The sequence below is a fragment of the Zingiber officinale genome, chromosome 7B (assembly GCF_018446385.1).
Source record: "Zingiber officinale cultivar Zhangliang chromosome 7B, Zo_v1.1, whole genome shotgun sequence".
Classification (NCBI taxonomy): Eukaryota; Viridiplantae; Streptophyta; class Magnoliopsida; order Zingiberales; family Zingiberaceae; genus Zingiber; species Zingiber officinale.
The window spans coordinates 115,418,575-115,440,414 of record NC_055999.1 but is presented as its reverse complement, the minus strand read 5'-3'; the positions used below and the strand labels follow the sequence as shown (position 1 = coordinate 115,440,414).

General features: G+C 36.6%; 2 protein-coding genes across 2 annotated transcripts; both read left to right on the top strand.

The window, feature by feature from the left end:
- The first annotated feature begins 1,641 nt into the window (after positions 1 to 1,641).
- On the top strand, positions 1,642 to 15,082 carry LOC122004702 (receptor-like protein EIX2). The gene is made up of 2 exons (XM_042559548.1): positions 1,642 to 3,730; positions 14,943 to 15,082. The coding sequence occupies exons 1-2, from the start codon at positions 1,642 to 1,644 to the stop codon at positions 15,080 to 15,082; spliced, it is 2,229 nt and encodes a 742-aa protein (XP_042415482.1).
- Positions 15,083 to 16,314: 1,232 nt separating this feature from the next.
- LOC122004701 (receptor-like protein 46) lies at positions 16,315 to 20,729 on the top strand. Its single transcript, XM_042559547.1, has 2 exons — positions 16,315 to 19,116; positions 20,430 to 20,729. The coding sequence occupies exons 1-2, from the start codon at positions 16,315 to 16,317 to the stop codon at positions 20,727 to 20,729; spliced, it is 3,102 nt and encodes a 1,033-aa protein (XP_042415481.1).
- The last annotated feature ends 1,111 nt before the right edge of the window (positions 20,730 to 21,840 follow it).

The following is a 21,840-nucleotide window of genomic DNA, read 5'->3' as shown; positions in this document are numbered from 1 at the left end:
TGAGAAATAATCTGAAATGGATTCGGAATCCTTCATGCGTAGAGATTCAAACTCTCCTCTCAATGTTTGGAGACGTACCTTCTTCACTTTATCAACACCTTTAAATGAAGCTTGAAGAGTTTCCAATGCTTGCTTGGAAGTAGTTGCCGCAGCAACTTTCTCGAACATCTTTCATCCAAACTTTGATGGATGAGGGTAAACGCCTTTTGGTCCTTCTTCTTGGTGGATGCCACATTTTCATCAACGCCATTCTCCACAGGATCCCATGCTTCATATGATCCAAGCAAAGCCTTCATTCTTATGCACCAATTATCATAATTTTTCTTGGTGAGAGATGGAACAACAGATGGGGTTCCATTCGACATTTTCCTTCAAGTTTTGTCTCCAAACACAAATGGCGGCTCTGATACCACTTTGTTAGAAAATGAAGAGCAAAAAACTATAACACTCAAGATGAGAGGAAATTACTTCTTTATTTTCATTTCTAAATTGTTAAATCTATAGGGTATTTATAGGGTATACCCAAGATGTATCTAATAAATACATGAACCAACATTAAATGACATACATGTGGTAAAAAAAGACGAAATCGCTCACCCCCAGCGCCCCCGCCGCACCCGACACAAGGCCATCACGAATATTAAATGACATACATGTATCATCCAAAGAATTATTCATGAATCCTCCAAAAGACCTCTAATATTCATGCACATAATATTAAATACTTAATTAATCTAGTTTATATTTTCAACAAGATTATCGATAGTTTTGTTGTTAAATAATGCTCTAAATAAAGCATGGAATGCATTAGTTTGGATTGATATATAATGAATTAATGTTTCCTCTTCTTCCTGCAGATAAAGCTAATGGAGTTTGTGTTTGAAGACAGATGTGCTAAAAGAGGAAACGACACAAATTATATTATTGTGCCCAGTATTCTTCTCCGGCCTTTCGTCGTCGATGTATCTGGACATGTCCTTTTTAGATCTCAGCGTTGCCTCCCATAATTGGGTGTAGGCAATCAACATGTTACCTTCACTACAACAATCAATTCTATATCATTGTGGTCTTAGTAATATCCCCCTCTCTCTAAATTCAATTTTAGTTATTTGACTGACCTCTATTTTAGCATTTGACCCGTGTTAGACTGACTCACTTTATCGCCGCATCAAATAGTAAACTTATTTAATTTGTCGCTCTCTCTGCCGTCAACGACCCGCCTCAGCTGCATCATTGTCGGCGTCTCGTGACCGGCCAGGAAAAAGCATCGCAATTTTCACACAAGAAAACGATGGATCTATTTGACCAATTTCCACGGAGACAACTAGCGCTGGTTATTAAGTGTGCGTGAAAGTGTGAATAGTAATGGTAGGAGGTAGACTATTAAATTCAATTTTGCTTTTGCTTTTCGATTTGAATATGTTATTGATGATACTAATTAAGCACGTTTAACTCGATTTAATATTTTAACAAGCACGACAAATGATTCTTTTGTAGCAAAAAAAAAGAAAAATTGTAGATTGTTGCAATAATGGCGGCGGAGGGAAATCGGCTCTTCATTCAGTCATTCATTCATCCATTCTTCAAGATAAATAGTCATTGCTATTGCCTTCGGGCTACTGCAAAAAATTAATTAAGAGCATGGCAACGGCCTGGAGTAGAAGCAGACTCGGTTTACGCGAGTCATGGCCACTGCACCACCCCCAACAATACTTCTGCTACTATCTTCCTCCTGTCTGGCTCATTATCAGTCTGGCCTTCTTCTTTCTCATGGAGGTATCTGGAGTAGAAACGAGAGTACTCATGAGCAGCAAGGGGTGCTTGGAGAGGGAGAGGGACGCTCTCTTGCTTTTCAAAGCCGCCATCAAAGATCCTTCAGCCCGCTTGTCTTCGTGGCGTGCCCAAATGGACTGCTGCGCATGGACTGGCGTCGTCTGCCACAACAGAACGGGCAGCGTACGAGTGGCCGAGCTCAACCTTGGAAATCCAAATGAGGGAACCAATTGGAGGGGGTACAGATTGAGGGGTGAGCTGCTGCATCCTTCATTATTGTCTTTAAAGCATTTACAAAGCTTAAATCTGAGTGGCAATGACTTTGAGGCCACCCAAATTCCAACACTCGTTGGTTCTCTTCACCCACTGAGGTATCTTGATCTTTCTTACACCAACTACAGTGGAACCATTCCTCCTCATCTTGGAAACTTAACTAATCTTCGTCTTCTTTATCTCAGCCCATATTATAATTCTGCCAAAATTGTTGTCCACAGCCTAGACTGGCTCTCCGGCCTTTCTTCTTTGAAGTTTCTGGACATGTCGTTTTTGGATCTCAGCGCTGCCTCCCATAATTGGGTATCAGCAATCAACATGTTACCTTCCCTACAACAATTAATTCTATATGATTGTAGTCTTAGTAATATTATCCCCCTCCCTCTAAATTCCCATCTCAATCTCACTTCTCTCCTGACTCTTAATCTTGGTCGGAACAACTTCAACTCTTCTTTTCCCAACTGGTTGTTTAATCTCACGAGCCTCTCGTCTCTTCAACTTGATTACTCTGGAATTCGAGGGGCATTGCCTAATGAACTTGGCAACTTAATCAGCCTAACATATCTTGATCTTTCCTGGAATTTGCTCCATGGTCCCCTTCCTGATGGGCTTATGAACTTATCAAGCTTGTCCACACTGAAGTTAAAGAATTGTTCACTTTCTGGACCAATACCAATTGAGATTGGTAAATTGTCCAACCTAAATGTTCTTGACCTCTCTTTTAATTCCTTTAAGGGTGAAGTTACTGAGCTCCACCTTTCCAACCTAACTAAACTAGTGGTCTTGTCATTGATTGAAAACCCCGTCCTTACTATACCAGTAAAACACACTTGGACCCCTCCTTTCCAGTTACTAAGCATTAGCTTAGGTAATTGTAAGTTAGGTCCTGAATTTCCTGCATGGCTCCGTTCACAACAATCCCTCACGGAGATTATGTTGTGCGATACAAGTATTGAGGGTAACTTGCCTGAATGGGTTTGGAACTCTTTTTCCAACATTACTTTTCTAGATCTCTCGAACAACAAAATTACTGGTACTTTGCCGGCATCCTTAGAGAGTTTGAATAAACTATCCACTCTAAGTCTTGGTTCAAATCTACTTGAAGGTCCAATTCATCATTTGCCACCCAGCATACATTTTCTAGACCTATCTTTTAATGCTTTTTCAGGGCCACTGCCACCAACCTTATTCATGCCTCAATTAAATGTTATATTTCTCTCACATAATCATATTAATGGAAGCATACCATCCAATGTCTGTAATTCTCATACACTTGAATACCTCGGCTTATCAAATAACAAAATATCTGGAGAAATTCCTCAATGTTGGCAGGAGGGTTCATTTCTTAAATATATTCATTTGGGAAACAATATGCTCTCTGGAGAAATTCCAAGCTCTCTGGGCAACTTGACGAGACTTCAATTCTTGCACTTGAATAATAATAATTTAAAAGGTGATCTCCCATCATCATTGCAAGATTGCAAACAGTTAGCGATTGTTGATCTTGGTAACAATAAAATCTCTGGAAATATACCTTCATGGATTGGACAAAGCTGGCAGCAGTTGCGCATTCTTCAACTCCGTTCAAATATGTTCGATGGCAATATTGATCCAAAACTTGGCTATTTGAAGGATTTGCAAATTATTGACCTTGCAAATAATAATTTATCCGGGCCAATACCAAGTACCTTTGAAAATTTAAGCTATGTGATTTCCGCATCATCACCAATACAACTTGGAAAAATGGTTTTTCATATGATCTATTTTGTAGACAGGACTTAGGATGCCATAACTTTAGTTATAAAAGGGAACCAATATGACTTTTCATCTATTCTCTATCTTGTAAAGAGTATAGACCTTTCAAATAATAGTTTGACCTATGAGATTCCTAAAGAATTAGGATATCTTGCTAGACTCTAAACGTTGAATTTATCAAGAAACTACTTCACAGGCAAGATCCCAGATAGTATTGGTGGAATGAGTTTATTGGAAACTCTAGATTTATCCTTCAACAATTTATCAGGAGTTATTCCTCAAGACTTATCAGAATTAAATGCTTTGAACCACTTGAACTTGTTTTACAATAACTTATCAGGAAACATTCCCATGGGATACTAGCTTCAAACATTAGATGATGCAACTATTTATATTGGCAATCCTTATCTTTGTGGAGACTTAGTAAACAAGAGTTGTTTTCATGGAAACAATATCAATGTGACAAGCAAGGAGCATGCAATATTGTCACCAATGTTTTCGATCTGGCTCGGCGGCGCACTTGGATATATTGTTGGATTGTGGAGTGTGTTTGTCCCCCTACTATTCAAGAAAAAATGGAGGTACTCTTACTTTAAAAAGGTTGATGAAATTTATGATAAATTTTATGTGACCATCAAGGTAAGATTGAATAGAGGAGTGAATAATTCAATGTAACAGTCAATAATTTTTTCATATTAGAAGTGTGAGCTTTCACGTATTTTATAGTTTCTCATATTAGAAGTGTGTTAACTTTCATTGTAAGCATGGTATTTTTCAGGAACTATATACTCGAGACATTTTGCAAATGAAACAATGCTATGGTTGTGCTGTCAATGTAAACTATTACCTAAACAATGCACTTATGCTGTTTTCATTTCAATATCAATTAGTATAAGTCCTCTCAATGTGTGGGTTGTCAAATCCTTCAAAGTAGATAAGAATGAGATTGATACTAAATCCTTAAAAGTAATGAGAGGTTAACAATTTTAAAAGTTTTTGAAAATTTTTAAAAACGCCAAATTATTTTATTAATTCAATTTTTTTTAAATTTCAATATCTCTTTCAAGAATTACATTTTTATTTTTAATTACTTTTCACAAATATTTATAAGGTATGATTAATATAAAATATTTTCTAAGATTTTTTTTAAAAAATATTTTTTTATTAATAAGTAAATAACTAAAAGCTCCATTTATTAATTGATAAGCTCCAAATTTCTTTAAAATGTTAGAAACACTTTATAACAATTCTTTAATGCTTTGCATATTTTTTTTCTTATTTACCCTAAATCCTAAACAAATTTTAACTCCTAATCCCTTCTTTTACTGAATTAAGTAGTTATTTTCTTAAAAATATAATGCATTTTATGTTATTAACAATTTTTTATATAACTTTTAGTAATTATATAATGTTTTTAATACCAAAAAGATTTAACTAGAAATTAACATTGAGTGAGAATAAAATTATAGATAAAAATTTACACATCATTATCTTTATTTTAACACTTTATTATATTTCAAATTAAATTTACATCAACGTCTAAATAATTATAAATATATCATCTATTTTTTTTTCCTAATTCTGTAGCATTCTTTTGTTGAAAGCTAATTTTGTAAACTTTCATGTAAAAGATTAAACTAAGAACTATGTAAAGATACTTACCCCATAACCTTCTCATTATTAAAAAAAAGTACATATTCACCAAACTAATTAATCGGTTTATTTTTTTACTAAAAAAAGTATGATATGTGTAAAGAGGTAAAATTAACAGTAGAAACACAAAAAATCTATATGAGCTAAAAAAAAAAATGAAGCGAACTAACTGATTGTCAATTTTTAAGTTTTTTTAAAAAAAATTTAATAAACCATATAAAATATATTATGAATACCGTATTAATTAAATTATATCTTATATAATTAATTAATAGTATTGTAAATGATATATAATTACTAATGATGAACCTGGGTTATTTCCAAGTGGCTGGTGTCATTTCTCGACCTGCAGCCAAACTCAACTCTCGAACATGATCTTATTCCCCAACTCAAGGCTTTGACATCGGCATCCCCCAACACCCCCAACTCAATTCTCAAACACTAACATCCCCGAACACCTTGACTCAATGCCTGAACACCGACATCCTTGAGCACTTTGGTAGATTTAGCATTCCCGAGCATGCCGGCTCAATTCTCAGATACAAACATCCCTTAGAACCCCAACTCAATGCTCAGATATAAGGGTAATCATAGATCGAATTAGTTCGGTTATTGGAGTAAAAAATTATCCGACCCTATTAGATCATATAATGCAATATCAGGATCTACATCCGACCCTATATCGGACGGTTCTTATGTATCAGATATCCGACGAGTTATCAGTTATTTGGATATCCGACCCTATATCCAATGAAATACAAAATATAAATATAAATATAAAATATATAAAATATTTTAAAATGATAATAGACATTACTCATTACACGTTGTAACAGCTTATCGGCAGTAACTACTACAACGTGTAACAGTTTATTGACAGTAGTTGCTATAAGTCGGGATAATCGTGGATCGGGTTGGTTCGATTATTGGGATAAAAAATTATCCGACCCTACTAGATCAAATATTGCAATATCAAGATCCTACATTCGGCCCCATATTCGGCGAATTTTTTTTTTCGATTCTATTTGGGTCGGTATGAACGGATTGATCGGTTTGACGGGTTAACTGTTCACCCCTACTCAGACATCCCAACACCTCGACAGAATTCTAGGATGCTGGCATCCCCAAGCACCCAGATTTAATGGTTGAACACCGACATTCCAAAGCACTTTGGTACACTTAGCATTCCCAGGCACCCCGACTCAATTCTCAGATACAGACAACCCTGAGCACCAACTGTTGTCTTCGAATTTACATGTCTGAGCCCCAACCCCGTGCTTAGCATACTCGGGTACTAAGAATTTGCAGTCCCGAGCACCAAGGGACGTATACAGATGGTCATTTTTGAACACCAACGTATTTAAGCATTTGGCTTCGACTCCGACAATATACTTGGTGATTCCACCTAATAGTGGTCAGGTCTGATTTCTTAATCGCCTACTGAGGAATACATGGTGGTCTATGAGTGGAGATACCTATAACGCCTATCAAATCTAGTTCCCTAATTGGCTACTAAAGAATGCGTGGTGACTCTTAATCGACCTTTGTGAGGAGAGTGGGGGATGTGAGGCATCCTACGCGGAGATGTTTTTCTGCTAGCTATGTAATGACCGAAAAAGGTTAGGAAGAGGTATGACTTTCTTCTCGCGCTCAGAGGTGACACTTCTCGAGTAAACTCTCATCTACTTTTTGATGCAAAATCAATCCAAACTTCGAAGGACTATAACTTTTGGCTCGAAACTCAGAATCAAACTTTGTCGAATCTCACACATGTAAAATTTTCAAAATTTACATTTGTTAAGGGAACCTTGTAACCACCAACTTTCTGGCCCGAATGCCACCATTTGGTCCCTTGTCCGATCCTTCAAAATTTTTATTACTATTGTTAGTAATTATAATTTTTATGATATTTAAGATAATTTTGGTATTTCTGGATTTTATGGGTTCTAATTTATTTATATCAATAACTTGTTCTATTAATCTTAATTTCTTCAAAAAGATTTTCTGTTCTAAAATGATCTATTTTCTTTCTCTACAAGAATAATTTAATTCCATTTTTTTTTTCCTTTCTTAATCTTAGGATCTAGACTCTATATAAACACCCGTTTAACTGTAGGAGGAAGCATCCCTCAATTATTAACAAAATTTATTTTTTATCTAGCAAATGGTGGGTTTTCTTTTTGTTTTCTTTGGATTCTCTTTTTTGTCTTCTCCTCAAGTCTCCTATCTCGTCAGCCTGTAGGATAATCAATATCCAGTCCGACATCACATTTCCTCTTCTCTACATGTTATTCCTCTACTCAGTGCTGACTTGAGCGTTGAAGTGACCTCACGGGAAAAGTTAGCCATGCTAGGACTCGTGGGAGATAGAAGGGGGGGGGGAGGGGAGAGGTGAATAAGTTCGATCACTTCCCATGTTCGCTTTGTGCTCGTCGTTGAATGCGCATGGGAAATCTTGACTCAACTTGGACGTCACATGCACTACATCTCGGCTTACTTGGTATTCGCCTCCTTGAGATGAGGGTCTACTCCTAGCTTACCACTTCCACGAAGAATTTCCTCCTCGAAAACTTTCTAGATAAGTAGATGCCTCTTATAAACTTGAGCACAAGAATACAATAAGAAATGAGAATGCAAAGACAAATGAAATCGAAAATGACTTTACAATCAAAACCTTGCTTTCTTTGACCTATTATTGTTTGGAAATGTCTCTTATTGGTCCAGAAATATAGTAACACTTTTCTCCAAAACCCTCAAGGACCAATGGCTTCAAATCTCCACTAAATCTCCTTTTACAAGGTTGATTTCGGGTTGAAATATGTCTCTCGATTGATTAAGTTTATCCTCAATCGATTGTCATGCGATATCCGACCATTTAAACCTACAAAATGATTCTTTTTCGCCTAACCAATTGATTGGTGAACTGCATCAATCGATTGTTGGATGTTAATTGATTGTTTCAATCAATTCCACATCCTTCCGTTCGCTTGAGAAAATATTTTTAATCGATTGTCTCAATCGATTGCCGGATGTCAATTGATTACTGGATGTCAATATATTGATTGCCTCAATTGATTCTGTATAATTCTATTCGCTCAAGAAAACATTATCAATCGATTACTATAAACTCTGCATCCTTCTTTTTCGCTGGTCATCTTCAACCTCACCAATCGATTGACTATACAACAAACCTAGAATTCTGATTTTTTAAGAGGATATTTAAATTTCTTGCAATACACACACATAATTTGAATATGAGGATGGAGATTGTAATTTTCAAATATGAATAACGTTTCTACCTCAAATTTGTTTGCTTTGTATTAGAACACTGAATAAACAAATTACTAAGTGTGTCTGAGATTGGTTGTGACCAGCAGAGCATAAGTAAAGGATTCTTGGCGAAGACGTGGATTAGGCCTTGTATGTCTTAACCCTAGAACGGTGCCTCAAATTTAAGATTTTAATTATTTGTATTGTAATAAATCAATCCTAGAAAGATCATAAGAGAAGAAAGTTGGACATAGATTTAGCTATTAAAACAATCTAAATTAATGGATGTAAATAAGGTATATGCCGAAGCTTATATATGAGCAGTGCATAATTTAACCGAAAACCAGTCACACAGAGCCAGAAAACTTGCTCTGATATCACTTGAAGGCGTTGGAATTTAGTTCTGTTTCAATTTCCCTGTACAAAAATTGTACAAGTACAGAACTTTTCCTAACAACTCGCATGTTCGATCAGACATGTGTTTGATCAATCAAGCAAGTTCTTGACGGATCAAAGCACACCTTGATTGAAGTACAAGATCGCTGGCCTCTTATGTTGGTATCCAAAATCGATACAAAGAAAACTAAACTAATTACGTAGTAGAATCAAAGAACTAGTTGTACCTTTCTTTTGTAGCTAAAAGACTCTTGATCTTCTGCTGTATTCCTCTTCCTCTTCTTGTACGTCATGTGGGCGACGTTCTACCAAGACAACAAATACCCTTCCCTTCTTTTCTCCAAACCGCCGGCCACTAAGAGAAGACCTAGGATGGGGCGCCTTCTCCTCTTCTTCCTTCTCCGCTTCTTCCTCATCTCCAAGCCGTTGCTCACCAAGGAATCTAGGCAAGTGGCGTCGACCCCTAGCAAGGAAGAGGAGGCGCCGACCCTAGCAAGGAAGAGGTGGTGCCGCCGGCCCTAGCGAGGGATGGAGGTGGTGCCGCTGGTGCTAGCAAGGGATGGAGGTGGCACCGGCCCTAGGAGGAGAAGGTGGCGCCGAAAACCACAACAACTACTCCTTGGATGGGTGGATGCGAGACTTTATATAGAGGCTACAACAGGGACCTAGAGGAGGAATTGGTTTAGGCCTCTTGATGGGCTTGGGCGTCCTATGTTCGGCCCGAACACTCAACTCAAGTCCATCAATAATAATCCATACCACTAAAGAGTTATTATTGAACTACCGCACCAATCCCATATTACAATATGGGTTCCTTCTTATCATGAGTGCGTTAATCTCCCTATGTTTAATTAAATATGTTACTGACAACTCAATTAATTAACATCTAATTCCAAGAGTAGTACCACTCAACTTTGTTATCATGCCGGACTAAGTCCACCTGCAGGGTTTACATGATAATCCTTATGAGCTCCACAAGGGGACATCATCAACTTAAATAATTAGGACACATGTTCCTTCTATAATTAACAACACACTATATAAATAGTACTATTTCCCAACTCATTGGGCCTATTGATTTAACGAATAAATCTCACCCATTGATAAGTTAAAGAAATAAATACTAATTATACGTGCTTGTTATTATATAGGGATTAAGAAGGCGCACATCTATAATAATAGAGGTTCTGTTCTTTTAGGTAGTCAGTACAAATCGAACAACCTCAAACGGTCCTACTCAATACACACATAGTGTACTAGTGTAATTTTATAGTCAAGACAGACTAATACCAAATTACACTACAACCGCTCCAATGGTTTGTCCCAATTCATCTTGGTTGTGAGCTACTATTTATAATTTATAAGGAACCAATAACATAATCTTCTGTGTGACACCACACACCATGTTATCTATAATATAAATTAAATGGACAACTGCATTGACATATATATAAATATAAAATGCAAACATTTTACCAAAATGATTCTCATTTCAAAATATTTCAAAATAGATGTTCATACAAAAGCTAGGCTTATATTATACATCCTAACAATGATTGGGTATATTGAGCAATAACTACTCGCATCTCGGTCATGATAACATCATCTCTAGCCGCTCGATCGACCATCCTTTACTCCACTATGGACAATCAATCTCTCAGTTCTTGATTTTTCTTATCTTAACGACTACACCTCAATAGAAGAAGCAGAAGTAGGACGACCCCTAGGACGATCATAGACCACTTTAGCCAGGGAGCCAAAGCCGTAGAGGGTGAAGTTCTTTGTCTTTCCATCGGCAACATCGTAATACATATCATTTATGGCCTGGGTGGATGGAGGTTGTGACTCCACTCCCTTGGTTGATATGGCTCACACAAGTCAGATATGACCTCAATTACTATTTAGATATCTTTCTAATGTTGGTCCAAATGGGTTGAAACTTTGTTAATATAATGGTGCTGATTTTATAAGTATAGCGCAATGAGGGAGATGTTTTTCCATGACCAGTGCCACTCTGTAGCTGGTTTTGGAAAAACAACGCCATGGTTGTGTGCCACTTGACACACGACCATAAATTTAGGTTGGAGTCTTAGAACTAGGTTTGAAGGCCATACTTAGATTCTACACCCTCACCCCTTCCTATCAATATCAGGATTTTAGAAATCCAAAGCTTCTAGGTCGATCAATGGATTTCGGTCAAAACCCATTTGTGGACCTAGAGGGGTCAGATCTAACCCATTCCAAGTTATATGAGTTCATATTGCTCACATAAGTCAGAATATGCCCTCAATTATGTTTATATCTCTCCCTAATTATGGTTCAACCGAGTTGAAGCTTTGTTAATATAGTGGTGTTGGTTTTACAAGTACAGCACCACAACCAAGCTAGCTTTCCAAGAACAATGTCACACTATAGCTGGTTTTGAAAAAATAGCGTCTTGGTCCGTGCCACTTGGTACATGACCATAAATTCAGATTGGAGTCTCAGAACCAAGTTTGGAGGGCATAAATAGATTCTACACGCTCACCCCTTCCTATCAATACCAGCATTTCAGAATTCCAAGGCCTTTAGCTCCATCAATGAGTTTCAGTCAAAACCCATTGATGGTCCTAAAGGGGTTGGATCGGACCCATTCCAAGTTATATGGGTTTGTATGGCTTACACAAGTCAGAATATATCCTTAATTACTCTTTAGATATCTTCCCAATCCTAGTCCAAATGGGTCGAAGCTTTGTTAACATAGTGATGCTGATTTTACAAGTACAGCGCCACAAGGAGCTATCTTCCATCAACATCGCCACCCTGTAGCTGGTTTTGGAAAAACAATGCCATTGTCTCATGCATAAATTCAGGTTAAAGATTTCCTCAATTATTATTTAACTATCTTCCCAATGCTAGTCCAAACGGTTTAAAGATTTGCAGAGATAGTGGTGCTGGTTTTCTAAGAATAGCGCCTTGGCGGAGCTAGTTTTCCAAGAACATCACCACGCTATAGTTGGCTTTGGAAAAACAGCTCCAAGGTTCATGCCACTTGGCACGTGACCATAAATTCAAGTTGTTATCTCAGAACTAGGTTTGGATGATATAAGTAGATTCAACACACTTAATATCCAAATTTACGCACCATATATTGACTTATAAGATGCTGGCAAGCGGTATTGAGAATATTTCTTCACACATTCAAAAATAGCTTGTAAATTAGATTGAAAAAATTTATTTACATGTTAATGTAACATATTCAGTAATGTGTACTATCATCCCCCAAAAGATACAACAACATTCAAGATTAAATTACTGGATGAGATTTGTCATGATGGAAACTTGAAAGCTGAGTGATGTATTATCTTATTCCCAACTGAAAATCTGTAAGTCTTCATATGCTTTTGTGTGAAATTTATAGTAATTCCATAGTAGAGAGATTCAATGACTTGTAATACCAAAAATGCACAATCGTATCTTTAAAGAAAGAAGTCAAAGAATTAGGTCAAGATGATTAACTATAAAAAGTCATATAATTACTTACGGTGAAATTTATTTGGGAATAGACACTTCCTGGACTATGAATAGGTGAACATGCATTATAACATGGAGGGTAGGGTGCCTATTTTCATAAGCTGATTTCTCCATACTTAAAAATTATTGAATCTACAACCATCAAAGACACACAAGCCATCAACTAGAAAACATATGTTGTAGTAAAAGAAAAAAAATAATACTTACTAAACCAGTAGAGTACTCCATGTATACTTGTTTTTCATAAACAAAATTATAATGTATAATCTCATGTTCTTCTAAATTAAACACTACAAACAAGGTGATAGTGTTTAGTTTGCTCGTGATGCATTGGACAGAATATGTATTTGAAGTCATTATTGATATTGGTTCAAATCGTATGTACAAATGCATCATTCCCCATGCATGATAGGGTACATAATCCATGTAAAAATCAAAGTTAGAGCTTTCGAATGTAAGAAAGTTTTATGGTTAAAAGGAAAGGAAACTCATCTTATAGGGAAGTTAGGCGTACAGAAGATCGATGGGTGGTATGCATGATCACTACGCTTCCCCTCATCAGCTAATACTGTAAGGTAAGCATCAATGCATTTCCTGTCGTCAGTCAATATATTCCATTCGAATATAGTTAATAATGAATTCATGTATAATATCACTACATCTGTCGACCATACAAGCTGTTTTGTCGATCTACACCAGACAAAAAACAACGAAGAAGCAATCAGTCTTGCATCAAAGTGCAACCAAAGATTATATTAGGAAAACAAAAACAATAATGGTAGTTAAAGTTATCTCACTTTAACTTCGTGATCCTCTTCACTGAATCATAAATAACTAGATCTAACCTTTTGCCAAAATATTCATTGACTTGTTTGAAAATTTTTCTCTTAATCTCTTCGATAACTTTAATTGGATCAAAATCCATTTTTGCAATGTCTTTGTCTTTGGATTCAATAGTCGCTTTGTTAGTTACATCATGGCCACTAATAATAAGCTTTTGATCACCCATCTCACCATCCATTTCAGTTCCACCGCTACCTAGAGACTGCGTTGACTTAGCTACAGCTAATTGCTCATCAAGCTTCTGCCTTTTACCTTTAGTCTGATAGGACACATTTTTTTAGCACATCTCCTTCTTTTTTTTAGCAATACTCGTAGGCCAGCAGAGCGTTGGTGATGGTCCCTCAAGTTTTTGTGACTTAGACTGGTCTATACCCTTTTGTAGTTGACTTATTACACCATCATTTGAATCAGTTACCAAATCTTGAGAAGTTATCAAACAGTCCTTGTCAGCAATTAACAACTGGAGCTCATTTATGATATTATCTTTTTCAGATATGACACTCTCCATATCTTTTTTTAACCTCTTCAATGCGATTAAGAGGCAATTGATTTTATTTTTCCTTCTCAGCGATGATTAATTAAGGAGTATTCTCTTTTAACCTCATCCATGCGTTGAACAAGATCTTCAATTTATTTTCCTTCTGTGAGATTGTAAGATCCTTTTCCTGACATGATATGCAATTTTCGGGGCCATGCTGTGATGTAGTAGGGGACTAGTGTGAGGTTGATGCAACCAAGGTTGTTGAGTTAGTTTTACAATTGTTGATACTAGAAAGGCCTCTGCCTCTGCTGGAATCATGTCTATCCATATTTGATATCATCCTTTTGACATTGCTAACGTGAGAAGCACACTTTGTTCATCTCAACAACTTGGTAAATAAATACGGCTTTTGTGGATTGATGGCAGGGAAATGCTCACACATCCACACCTAAAGGTGATCATAATATGTAAAGGAAATAATAAACATTAGTACTGTAAAAATACATTCTAACTTACAGTTAATAAAGTCGGAAAACCCTTTAGCAAGGGTCTGGGCCTCGTACTAATGTGCTATGATTTTTTTCTCAACGTTAAAATCGTCCCAATTAACTCTATTTAAGGAGCCATGTAACTATGCTTTCATTATATATTATTGTGCCCAATATTCTTATTGTAAAAAGGTTTCTTTATCTCTAAAGCTTATTTCAGAAAGAAGGAAATATAGTAGTGTAATTCATCTAGAGAATCCACTAAGAAGGTGGAGTAGAAACTTAAAAGTTACTAAACCATGTTAAATTCAAATGTCGGTCTCATAAAATTTTTCTAGCGGCCACTAGGATAAATCAAGAATCACTCATTGCGGACGGCCAAAAAAATCCAACAGATTATCAATAGTTTTGTTGTTAAATAATGTTCTAAATAAAGCACGGAATGCATTAGTTTGGATTGATACATAATGAATTAATGTTTCCTCTTCTTCCTGCAGATAAAGCTAATGGAGGTTGTGCAGATATGCTAAAAGAGGAAACGACACAAATTATCGTACAGCCTAGACTGGCTCTCCGGCCTTTCGTCGTTGATGTATCTGGACATGTCCTTTTTGGATCTCAGCGTTGCCTCCCATAATTGGGTATAGGCAATCAACATGTTACCTTCACTACAACAATCAATTCTATATCATTGTGGTCTTAGTAATATCCCCCTCTCTCTACATTCAATTTTAGTTATTTGACTGACCTCTATTTTAGCATATGACCCGCGCTAGACAAACTCCCTTTATCGCCGCATTAGATCAACTCCAACTGGTGCCCTTTTACACCATTTTGGTGTAAAAAGGGACACCAGGTCTCCTCCAATGAAGACCCCAAAACCTGCACCATTTTGGTGTAGGTGAACAGTGCAGCACCAAGATTGTGTTGTACTGTTCACTTGCACCAATTTTGTGCAAGTATGGAATTTTAAAATATTTTATATTTTAATAAGCAAGTTATATTTAAAATATTTTTAGGTGTTATTAGTTTGGTGAAAATATTTTTTAAAAAATATTCTAAATTGTTTATGATTGTGTATAATCTTTAAATATTAAATATTAGTTTGTTTATTAAATTATTTATAACAAAATTATAAAAATACTAATTTTAATTTTCTTGTAACTAAAAATATAATATCATAAAAATTAATAGTAATTATTATCGTAATAAAAATATTTAACAAATTAATATATATATGTTGAATAATAAATTATAAGATGGAAAAATAGAATATTCTAAAGAATATTCCTTTTAGTGTAGCAAATGATGTCCATTGATTGGAGTTGGAAAAAATTTTAGTGCTCAAATGATACCAAATTAGCATTGAAAGTGTACCAAAATAGATTTTGTGAAAGTGTACCAAAATCTTAGTAAACAAACTTATTTAATTTGTCAATCTCTCTGCCGTCAACTACGCGCCTCAGCTGCATCATTGTCGGCGTCTCGTGAGCGGCCAGGAAAAAGCATCGCAATTTTCACACAAGAAAACGATGGATCTATTTGACCAATTTCCACGGAGACAACTAGCGCTGAGTATTAAGTGTGCGTGAAAGTGTGAATAGTAATGGTAGGAGGTAGACTATTAAATTCAATTTTGCTTTTGCTTTTCGATTTGAATATGTTATTGATGATACTAATTAAGGACGTTTAAATCCATTTAATATTCTAACAAGCACGACAAATGATTCTTTTGTAGCAAAATAAAGAAAAATTGTAGATTGTTGCAATAATGGCGGCGGAGGGAAATCGGCTCTTAATTCATTCATTCTTCAAGATAAATAGTCATTGCTATTGCCTTCGGGCTACTGCAAAAAAATAATCAAGAGCATGGCAACGGCCTGGAGTAGAAGCAGACTCGGTTTCCGTGAGTCATGGCCACTGCACCACCCCCAACATGACTTCTGCTACTATCTTCCTCCTGTCTGGCTCATTATCAGTCTGGCCTTCTTCTTTCTTATGGAGGTATCTGGAGTAGAAGCGAGAGTACTCATGAGCAGCAAGGGGTGCTTGGAGAGGGAGAGGGACGCTCTCTTGCTTTTCAAAGCCGCCATGAAAGATCCTTCAGCCCGCTTGTCTTCGTGGCGTGCCCAAGTAGACTGCTGCGCTTGGACTGGCGTCGTCTGCCACAACAGAACGGGCAGCGTACGAGTGGCCGAGCTCAACCTTGGAAATCCAAATGAGGGAACCAATTGGATGGGGTACAGATTGAGGGGTGAGCTGCTGCATCCTTCATTATTGTCTTTAAAGCATTTGCAAAGCTTAAATCTGAGTGGCAATGACTTTGAGGCCACCCAAATTCCACCACTCGTTGGTTCTCTTCACCCACTGAGGTATCTTGATCTTTCTTACACCAACTACAGTGGAACCATTCCTCCTCATCTTGGAAACTTAACTAATCTTCGTCTTCTTTATCTCAGCCCATATTATAATTCTGCCAAAGTTGTTGTCCACAGCCTAGACTGGCTCTCCGGCCTTTCTTCTTTGAAGTTTCTGGACATGTCGTTTTTGGATCTCAGCGCTGCCTCCCATAATTGGGTATCAGCAATCAACATGTTACCTTCCCTACAACAATTAATTCTATATAATTGTAGTCTTAGTAATATTACCCCCCTCCCTCTAAATTCCCATCTCAATCTCACTTCTCTCCTGACTCTTAATCTTGGTCGGAACAACTTCAACTCTTCTTTTCCCAACTGGTTGTTTAATCTCACGAGCCTCTCGTCTCTTCAACTTGATTACTCTGGAATTCGAGGGGCATTGCCTAATGAAATTGGCAACTTAATCAGCCTAACATATCTTGATCTTTCCTGGAATTTGCTCCATGGTCCCCTTCCTGATGGGCTTATGAACTTATCAAGCTTGTCCACACTGAAGTTAAAGAATTGTTCACTTTCTGGACCAATACCAATTGAGATTGGTAAATTGTCCAACCTAAATGTTCTTGACCTCTCTTTTAATTCCTTTAAGGGTGAAGTTACTGAGCTCCACCTTTCCAACCTAACTAAACTAGTGGTCTTGTCATTGATTGAAAACCCCGTCCTTACTATACCAGTAAAACACACTTGGACCCCTCCTTTCCAGTTACTAAGCATTAGCTTAGGTAATTGTAAGTTAGGTCCTGAATTTCCTGCATGGCTCCGTTCACAACAATCCCTCACGGAGATTATGTTGGGCGATACAAGTATTGAGGGTAACCTGCCTGAATGGGTTTGGAACTCTTTTTCCAACATTACTTATCTAGATCTCTCGAACAACAAAATTACTGGTACTTTGCCTGCATCCTTGGAGAGTTTGAATAAACTATCCACTCTAAGTCTTGGTTCAAATCTACTTGAAGGTCCAATTCATCATTTGCCACCCAGCATACATTTTCTAGACCTATCTTTTAATGCTTTTTCAGGGCCACTGCCACCAACCTTATTCATGCCTCAATTAAATGTTATATTTCTCTCACATAATCATATTAATGGAAGCATACCATCCAATGTCTGTAATTCTCATACACTTGAATACCTCGGCTTATCAAATAACAAAATATCTGGAGAAATTCCTCAATGTTGGCAGGAGGGTTCATTTCTTAAATATATTCATTTGGGAAACAATATGCTCTCTGGAGAAATTCCAAGCTCTCTGGGCAACTTGATGAGACTTCAATTCTTGCACTTGAATAATAATAATTTAAAAGGTGGTCTCCCATCATCATTGCAAGATTGCAAACAGTTAGCGATTGTTGATCTTGGTAACAATAAAATCTCTGGAAATATACCTTCATGGATTGGACAAAGCTGGCAGCAGTTGCGCATTCTTCAACTCCGCTCAAATATGTTCGATGGCAATATTGATCCAAAACTTTGCTATTTGAAGGATTTGCAAATTATTGACCTTGCAAATAATAATTTATCCGGGCCAATACCAAGTACCTTTGAAAATTTAAGCTCCATGATTTCCACATCATCACCAATACAACTTGGAAAAATAGTTTTTCATATGACCTATTTTGTGGACATGACTTACTGGGATGTCATAACTTTAGTTATAAAAGGGAGTCAATATGACTTTTTGTCTATTCTCTATCTTGTAAAAAGTATAGATCTTTCAAATAATAGTTTGACCAATGAGATTCCTAAAGAATTAGGATATCTTGCCAGACTCCAAACTTTGAATTTATCAAGAAACTATTTCAGAGGCAAGATCCCAAATAGTATTGGCGGAATGAGTTCATTGGAAACTCTAGATTTATCCTTCAACAATTTATCAGGAGTTATTCCTCAAGGCTTATCAGAATTAAATGCTTTGAACCATTTAAACTTGTCTTATAACAACTTATCAGGAAACATTCCCACGGGATATCAACTTCAAACATTAGATGATGCAACTATTTATATTGGCAATCCTTATCTTTGTGGAAAGTTGGTAAACAAGAGTTGTTTTCATGGAAACAATATCAATGTGATAAGCAAGGAGCATGCAATGTTGTCACCAATATTTTCAATCTGGCTCGGCGGCGCACTTGGATATATTGTTGGATTATGGAGTGTGTTTGTCCCCCTACTATTCAAGAAAAAATGGAGGTACTCTTACTTTAAAAAAGTGGATGAAATTTATGATAAATTTTATGTGGTGATCAAGGTAAGATTGAATAATTCAATGTAATAGTCAATAGTTTTACATATTAGAAGTGTGAGCTTTCATTGTAAGAATGCTATTTTTACGAACTATACACTTGTGATATTTTGCAAATGAAACAATGCTATGGTTCCTATGACCTAAAAATTACACTTATGCTATTTTCATTTCAATATCAATTAGTATAAGTCCTTCCAATGTGTGGATTGCCAAATCCTTCAAAGTAAATAAGAATGGGATTGCCATTTCTGATATAACCTTTAATAATTATATAATATTTTTTTTAATACCCATAAAGATTTAATTAGAAATTAACATTGAGTAGAATAAGAAAAAAAATTACAGATAAAAATTTACACATCATTATCTCTATTTTAACACTTTATTAAAATTTAATTTAATTTAAAATTAAATTTACATCAACGTCTAAATAATTATAAATATATCATCTAATTTTTTTCCTACTTTATCATTCTTTGTTAATGGGTGAATCATATTTGGGTGAATGTCAATGCGATGGATGCTATGGAAGAAAAATCTATTAAAGATTTTCGTAATAAAATTCTATTACGATTTTATATAACAGAACTCTGTTACGATTTTCATAACAGAATTCTGTTGCGATTTTTCATAACAAAATTCTATTATGATTTTACTAGGTCTGGGGTTTATGCATTATTTATAGGGATCATTGTAAACCTATTGTACAACAACAATTATAAGAACAATTAGATGTGATTCTCTTGTGTAGAGAGAATTCTAATAAAACTTCGACCGTTTTTGTGGAGTAGCCACGTCGCTGAACCACTATAACTCTTCTTCTTTCTCTTCTTCTTCTCCTTTCTCATGTTTGATCTCCTTTTGTGCGTCTTTGTCTTGTCGCTCTGCTCGATCTCTTTCTCTCTTCCTCTTCTTTCTCTTTAGAGATTGAGAGGTGTTGCCCCTTCTTTGCGCAACAATTGGTATCAGAACTACAGGTTTTGGCAGATTTCTTCAACATGTCAAGAATAATTTCTGTGAAGTTTGATATGGTAAAGTTTGACAGAACCAGAAACTTCAGATTATGGCAGAGAAGAGTCAAGGATTTGTTAGTGCAACAAGGCATGGTGAAGGCGCTAGGAGAAAGAAAATCGGAAAATATGGAGAGATCAGATTGGGAAGAATTTTAGGCGAAGGTAGTAGCAATAATCAAACTTTGTCTTACAGATGATGTGATGTACCATGTCATAGACGAGGAGTCACCGGTGGCAGTTTGGCAAAAGCTGGAAAGCCGGTATATGTCAAAGTCATTAACAAACAAGCTGTATCTCAAGCAGAAATTGTTCGGGCTAAAGATGACAAAAAGAATCGATCTGAGCCAGCACATCAACATATTCAATCAGATTGTAAGTGATCTGAAGTGTGTTGATGTGAAGATAGAAGACGAGGACAAGGCGCTGATGTTGTTGAATTCTTTACCTTCATCTCCTACGTATGAGAATTTGGTTACAACTTTGATGTGGGGTAAGAAAACTCTCAAATTGGAGGAGATCACATGTGCGTTGCTGGGTTTTCACCAAAGGAAGAAAACAAGTGACGAAGTTTCTCAAGGATCAAATCGAGAAGGCTCGTTCTAAGTCGAGAAGGAAGAAGGTGATCACGTGTTACAAATGTGGAAGCAAAGGGCATATCAAGAGAAATTGTCCAGAGATAAAGAAACATATTGCAGAAAATAAAGGTAATTTGGCAAAGTCTACAAACATAGTTGAAGAAGGAAATTCAGAGAGCGATGATGGAGATATATTATTAGTTATGTCAAGTTCGGAGTAGCTGACGGATGCATGAATTTTAGACTCTGCATGTTCATTTCATATGACTCCAAACAAGGATTGATTTGACACCTATAGGGCAGTGGATTCTGGTGTTGATGGGAAATGATGTGTCATGCAAAGTTATCGACATAGGAAATGTTAGAATCAAGATGTTTGATGGTGTGATCAAAACTTTATATGATGTCAGATATATACCAGAGATAAGGAAGAACTTGATCTCACTAGCTACACTGGATGATATTAGTTGCAATTATAAATCAGTGAGCGGGTTGCTGAAGGTTAGTAAGGGAGATCTGATGGTAATGAAAGGGCAAAAGGTAGCAGGAAACATATACAAGTTGATAGGGACTACAGTTACAGGTAGAGTCACCTAGGTGGAGTCTGAATCAGACGGTACTATCTTGTGGCATATGCGACTAGGGCATATGGGTGAATGCGAGATGTTAGAACTTCATAAGAGAGATTTGTTGAAGGGTGTCAAGACGTGTGGGTACAAGAGGCACAAGAGGAACACAATCGGTTTACTTGGTTCGGAGCCTTCAGCGACTCCTACTCCAAGACCCAGGTCTCGCGGACCTATCGATGGGTAATTCACTATAAACCTCTTTCGGTACCTCCAAAAGAGAGAATCGAAGTATAGGGAAAGTTAGAACAAGTGCAACGCCCTGTACTTGTCCTTTTGCAGTATTTAATTACAAAAAAAATTTACCGACACTTTGGAGATCGAAGTGGGAGTGCTCGTGTCAATGTTGGTCTGCTGGCCATGATCAGAAGTCCTAGGATCAATCATCGGGCACAACAGCTTTGCAGCAGAGTCGTAGCAAAAGCCTGGAGCAGTCAAAAGTTCAATCGGATGCGCGGTAGCTCGTATAGTAGTTGTTGAAGAAGCTTTGGGCAAGCAACCTTAAATAGAGCA

Excerpts from the sequence above, each read along its gene's own strand:
- LOC122004702 (XM_042559548.1), top strand. The coding sequence starts at position 1,642 with ATGGCAACGGCCTGGAGTAGAAGCAGACTCGGTTTACGCGAGTCATGG. Across the intron at positions 3,731-14,942 it reads TTTATCCGGGCCAATACCAA|ATAAAGCTAATGGAGGTTGT; the intron begins GTACCTTTGAAA and ends TTCTTCCTGCAG.
- LOC122004701 (XM_042559547.1), top strand. The coding sequence starts at position 16,315 with ATGGCAACGGCCTGGAGTAGAAGCAGACTCGGTTTCCGTGAGTCATGG. Across the intron at positions 19,117-20,429 it reads AATTTTATGTGGTGATCAAG|AAATTGTTCGGGCTAAAGAT; the intron begins GTAAGATTGAAT and ends TATCTCAAGCAG.